Source organism: Saccostrea cucullata, unplaced genomic scaffold, assembly GCF_032062105.1.
Source record: "Saccostrea cucullata isolate Sc308-1 unplaced genomic scaffold, CSIRO_AGI_Scuc_v1 ctg20014, whole genome shotgun sequence".
In the NCBI taxonomy this organism is placed as follows: domain Eukaryota; kingdom Metazoa; phylum Mollusca; class Bivalvia; order Ostreida; family Ostreidae; genus Saccostrea; species Saccostrea cuccullata.
In genome coordinates this window covers 1-6,416 of record NW_026935412.1, presented here as the reverse complement: position 1 = coordinate 6,416, position 6,416 = coordinate 1, and the positions used below count along the sequence as shown (strand labels likewise).

The following is a 6,416-nucleotide window of genomic DNA, read 5'->3' as shown; positions in this document are numbered from 1 at the left end:
AAAAAAAGGAAAACTTAAAACAAAATACCAACACATCCGTTTTAAAACAGGTGTTAAAATATCACACAATTAAAAAATAGTTGTGAAATTAATATCAAAAAACTAAAACACAATTCTGGAAAAAAAAAGTGGTTTATAAATGGATTTTTGTTCAATTCAATTCAATTCTTTATTCACTCAGAACCAGATCACTGGTACAAGAAGTACATATATACATATATACAAACAACAAATACAGTCAAGGGTCAAGAAATAGACAAGTACATGCACATAAAGAAAAAGAAAAGAGCGAGAAAAACATCTAGTCAGTTATATATAGAAAACATAAAACAATTTTAAAATTTTTCTCGATAAATTTTTGATTTTTGTAATTTTGTAAAATATTATTGTAGTGTTATTTGTAGCTCATTTTTTAAGCACCATAAAATAAAAAAAATTAAGACTCTAATTTGTTAGGGAAATCATAGTCATCTGAGGTTAGAAATGTTTGGCTTGACAATTTCACAGTTTATTCTCAGTGATTTGTGTATCATTTTGTTCAGGATGTTGAGACAAGACTATTAACGTACAAATGCAGTATTACACCTCACTTTAATATGACCCTTTTATTTTTTCTCCTTATATTTCAGTTTAGAAAAAAACGACATTTTGTAAAATCACTGGTGTGACAACAATTCAATAATCTGATCAGCATCGATATGTTAAAAATATTTCAATTTAAGTGCGACATGAAAATTTAAGTAACATGCATACTCACTTTGAATTACAAAGTCAGCACTGATCTTCGGTCCGTGTAACACTTAACAATTCAAATTTCTAGAAATGATTTTGAGTTTTAAAATGTATATATAACAGTTCAAATATTTAAATTTCAAAAACTCTAACTGGTTTGGTATATTGAAATTTAACCTTTTAGTTCAAAAACCTAAATTTTCAAATTTCTAAATAAACAGGTTTTACAATTAATTTTAACATTTTAGATTTTTACCTTAAATGTTCAAAATTCAAATTTCCCAAAAAGATGTTTGTATTTTAAAACTTTTTTATCCCACCGGGCCATCTTGAATTTTACAACTGATGAACTTAAATCTAAATATCTAATGAGCTTTTTCAAAAAATAAAATTACTACACATTGTCTGGATTAAATAATATAAAAAATATGAAATCGGACAAAAAGTGACCATTTGCTTCACTTTTGGCATAGATCTGTACATGTATATGTGAATTTGCAGTCTTGATTGGGGAAAAATGCATCTCATGTATAGTGCTCTACATAATAGTAGCAGCAGATTATTGAAAAAAAAACATTTTGTTTTTTAAATTAGCTCCTATATAAGGCATTTTTTTCAAATTTTGGGGGGCCGTAAAAACCGTTTGGTTATTTCAAAGTTGGTTTTTGTGGCGGACTTCTGGGTTTGGGAGGGCAGGCCCGGATGTTGGGGAGGGGGCACACGCTTTGTTTAACTCCCCGGGGGGAGGCCAGCTCAGATGACGGGGGATGATTCTGGGTCTTTTTGTTGTCGCGGGCGGCGTTGCCTGCCAGCTCCAAGACTTCGGCGGCCAATATTTTCAAGAACGGCGGCCAGATACACAGGTGCTGGTCTCCCACTCTCTCGGCGTAGTTGCCCTTCCTCAACAGACGGTGGATACGACCCACGGGAAACTGCAGTCGTCCGCCGTTATCCGTCCGTGCGATATAAAAGCAGCGAAGCGCGAATCGACACTCATAGTTTTCAGTTTGTACACGTTCTGTCAACATGCCACCCAAAGTGGGATCTAAAGGAGCTAAGAAAGCAGCCACCAAGGCCAAGGCCCAGAGAACTGGGGACAAGAAAAAGCGCAGGAAGAGGAGGGAATCCTACGCCATCTACATCTACAAGGTGTTGAAACAGGTCCACCCAGACACTGGTGTTTCCAGCAAGGCCATGAGCATCATGAACTCTTTTGTCAATGACATCTTTGAGAGAATCGCTGCCGAGGCCTCCCGTCTCGCTCACTACAACAAGCGATCAACCATCACCAGCAGAGAGATCCAGACCGCTGTCCGTCTCCTCCTGCCCGGTGAATTGGCCAAACACGCCGTCTCTGAGGGAACCAAGGCTGTCACCAAGTACACCAGCAGCAAGTAAACTGCAAACTTGTAGTTCATCAAAACAAAACGGCCCTTTTCAGGGCCACCCAAATTTTTCGAAAAGATATCTGCATTACGGTCTTGAGAAACGAATGTGTATATAAGGTGTTTATGGGTTGTATTTACCTTGTTCAATTATTTATTTATTTCTAGGTAGCATTAGATTTAAATTGTTGCCTTTGTTTACGATAACAATTAAGAATTATTAATGTTTTGTAAAACCTAAAAACTCACTTAGACACATATGGACACATTTTCAGAAGAATACTTGAATATTTAATGCCCTTCATTTATGTACATTAAATATTTACAGACGATGAATAAATGAAAACAAACAAAAAAAAAATCAAGGGCCCCACAGAAAAATTGAAAGATTATCACTTAAAAAAAAAACTGCCTAGGGCCAGTACACACGTAATCTGGATCTGGTTTAAAAGTATTTATTAAAATGTGATATTTAACAAGAAATTTTCTGAGCATGAAAACAAAATGGTAATCAACCAACTATCAATGAAAATAGATAAGTTCACAGGCTGTTACTCTAAAGATTTTTTGGGGAGATAATTATTGATTTTTTTTTTTAGTTCTCTAAGTACCATGAATCATAATTTATAAAAATTTTGAGTTGTTGATTGAAAAAGGGGGGGTTTTTGAATACACTGTGTATGAAAAAATTTTAAAAGTAATATACATTTTAAATGAACTCTTAAATTTTATACAGAATCATATATGAGGAAAATAATAATTAAAAACTTTTTTTTAAAAAAAAAAAAAAATGTTTTTAGTCGTTTAAAAGGATCAAAGATTTTTGAAATAAAAAGTTTTAATTTCCCTTTCAATACAGTCTTATGTGTGCTGGCAAAAGTAACCCCTTCAACAATAAAAAAAACAAAATAAAAACAACGTTACCCATTACAGGTTATCTTCACGGACATAAAAGCTGAGAGCATGAAAAAAAGGTTTATTTATTGATAAATTGTTTTTCATGGGGGAAAAAATTTAGAAAGAAAAAAGAAATGCATTGCATGTTAAAATTATTAGATACATTCATTATTTTACGGGAAAAAATAAAAGATAGGGGAAGAATTTTTTATGTTAGAAATAAATAAATATATGAATCCTAAACTAGTGTTTAAGTTAGCCTATAAAAATGTCACCCGCTTAACTTTTGTTTTTTTATGGGTGCATGTGATTTTTTTTGTTTCCCACATGGATGGGGAAAGATTCATCACATAAAAATTTTTTTAAATTTTTTTTTTGTTTCTTTTAAAAAATAACCATGTCATTGTTTTTCCATGTGTTGGATTTGGATGAAAAAAAGAAAAAATTAAAAAAAAAAGGGGAAAAGAAAAATTTCAAAAAGAAAAAAAAAAGGAAAAAAAACTTTTTTTGATTTAAAAATTTATAAATTTTATTTTTTTTTTTTTTTTTAAAAATTTGGATCAAAAAGTATTACAAAGTGTAACGATAGCTAACCCCACATGTCTTTTAATTTGCCGTGTGTATTTGATGTGTCTTTGGAGATTATCAATTGGATTTTAAAATTGGGGGGGGCTCTAACCGGGGTTTTTAAATAGAAATAACATTGGCATAAAATGTTAATAAATTATAATGGTTTAAAGAACATAAAACAATAACTACTGTTTTTTTTTCCCCCCCCGTGAACAAGTACGCAGGAATAGAAACCCAATATTTAGCCTAATTCCATAACATGGGGTTTTTCTTGACAATTAATAATTTTAATAAAATAATGCCCAGCCATAAAAAACCCCGTTTCCAAAGTCTGTTTAAGGATCTTTTAAAATTTGGGTGGCCGTGAAAACGGCCGTTTGTTGTTCTTTTTCCTTCATAGGGGTATTTTCCACCCCGGGGGGGTTGTTTTTTTTCAGGGGAAAAGTTTTCCCATCTTCCTCTTGGGTGCTCTTTTGGGGACAGCATCACGAATGACATTCTCAAGGAAAACTTTCAGGACCCCAGGGTTTTTTCGTAGATGAGTCCCGAGAACGTTTGATCCACCTCTGCAAACACGGGTGGGGGGTTTGGAAACCCTGGGGTTTTTCTCAGGACCTTCCGGGCTTAGCGCCCCCCCTTTTCCCAAAACCTTTTCTCCTTTTTCCCCGTCCAGAAAAGTTCAGCTCTCAGTAGATAATCTTTGAAAAGCTCTACACGACAGAATCACGGTATATATAGCAGTCATGAGGCTAGAAATACAAGTCTTCGGAAATCCCCAAAAACACTTGAAAGCCACAGCGGATTGGTTTACGCTCGGCGCCTTAATTTTTTTTAGTTTTTTTTTACCCTTGACTGCCACCAAACCCCCGTACATTTTTAAAAATAATTTCAGCCTTTCCATAACTATTGTTCAATATTTAGAATATAGTAATTTTATATTTCGATTTTTTCCCAAAAAATAATTATTACTTTTTCTTTGTTGGTGGTTTCTTTTTTTCTTTCTTTTATCAGAGTATTACATTATAACAAAAAATCAGAATTTAATATGAAAACACGATATAAAAATTTAAAAAGTGTATCATTAAAAAAAAAAAAAAAAAAAAAAAAAAAAAAAAGGAAAAAAGGAATGAAATAAAATTTTAATAGGTTGTCAAAACCCAAATTTTTTTTTGTTCTTTTTTCTCTCTCACCCCATTTTTTATTTTGTAATGATTGAGGGGAAAAAAAAAAAACAAAGTATCAGGATTAAATCACAATATTCTTTAAAAGGAGTTCAATAAACTAACTTTGTCATATTATTTTCAAATTTTTCTTTAAAACACATTCATGTTTTATTGTTTGTATCTTTCTTTTTCCGAAAAAGAAATGTATTCATTTTTCTCATAATTGACTAATAAATACAATTGTCTTTGTACTAAATACACAAGAGACTGTTTTTTCCCTTCTTTTCCCCTTCTTTTGATGAATCAATGTTATCAATCCCTTTGTTTTATTTCCCACCCCGTTGAATTTTAATTTTTTTTTTTTTTTTTGGGGGTTTAACACCCCTTGTTCATTAAAATAATACGACTCAAACTGCCGTAATGTTATTCCGGACTTTCCTAAATACAAAAAATTTTTATTCAATATTTCCCCATAATCCCCAATTTTAGAGGTTAATGTGAAACCGATAGATTTCCCCCTGTTTTATATATTGTTACGTTTGGATTGCAGAAAAAATTTTTTTTGGGTGGCCGTAAAAACCTTTTTTTGGTTTGTCTGAGACAAGGAAAAGCTTAGGTCTCCCCCCGGATACTTGGAAGCGGGATACCCTTTTGGAAGGTCATTTTTGGCATGGATAGCACACAATTGTACCCCAAAAGTCCCGACAGGTGGGCCCTGCTGGCTTCCTGGAGGGCCATACGGCGAGCTCTGGAAAGCAATGGTCTTTTTTGGAGCTTTTCACAAAGGCGGGAATTTTCCGAGGAAATTCGGGCTTTTGGTATCCCATCTCAGGAGAGCAACAGTTCCTGGCCTTTTTGGAGGTTTTTTAACGCCACCGGTGGCTGGGCGCTCTTACGGGGGCCTTGGACCAGCCGTTTTCGGGGGCCTTTTTCCCCCTGTAATTTTCTTGCAGTTGCTTGGACGCCCCCTTTTGAATTCAGATAAAATAATGACAAGGCAGTGTAGATAGTTTTTAGGTTTGTTAAATTTTTTTATTTTAAAATTTAAACACGGACGAAGTAAGGGGGTTTTGATTTGGGTTGGGATCGAAAACACCTTGGATTTGCCGTTTAGCGCGCTTGATTGGTCTTAGCTGAAATCATTTCACCACCCTTTTTTAAAAATTTGTACTTGGAAAAAACAATGTTTTGCGTTTTAAAAAATTTAAAAACCCACTGGCTAAAAAAAAAAATAAATCACAATAAATTTGGACAAATTAAACGTGATGAAGACATCACATTTACAAAAAATTTTTTAAATTTTATTTTAATTGTTATTAATTTTTAACATTACATTAAATTTTCCTTTTTATTTCTTTTAAAATCTTTAAGGCCCCCAAGGGAAAAGGAAAATTTACCTTGTTCATTGGGGCCATGTAAATAAAAAATATTGAAAAATGAAAAAAACAAATTTTTTTTCATTACCTTAAATTTTTAATCTTATATTTTTTTATTTTTTTGTGTTTTTTCAAAAGCATTTTTTAATTTTCTTAAGATTTAAGGTTTTTTAAAAAGTAAATTTTGGTCCAAGACCCATCTGATTTTTTGTAGAAATAATTAATATTGAATTTGTTCTTACCATTAAATTGTTAAACCCTTTTAAAAGGGGTTACTCTCAAAATTTTTAACC

General features: G+C 32.7%; 2 protein-coding genes across 2 annotated transcripts; one reads left to right on the top strand and one right to left on the bottom strand.

The window, feature by feature from the left end:
* Positions 1–1,379: 1,379 nt before the first annotated feature.
* Positions 1,380–1,760, bottom strand: LOC134242746 (histone H2A-beta, sperm-like). Its single transcript, XM_062724868.1, has one exon. The coding sequence runs from the start codon at positions 1,758–1,760 to the stop codon at positions 1,380–1,382; it is 381 nt and encodes a 126-aa protein (XP_062580852.1).
* LOC134242747 (histone H2B-like) lies at positions 1,741–2,270 on the top strand. The gene has a single exon (XM_062724869.1). It carries the CDS (start codon positions 1,759–1,761, stop codon positions 2,128–2,130), a length of 372 nt encoding a protein of 123 aa, XP_062580853.1. The 5' UTR covers positions 1,741–1,758; the 3' UTR covers positions 2,131–2,270.
* Positions 2,271–6,416: the final 4,146 nt, after the last annotated feature.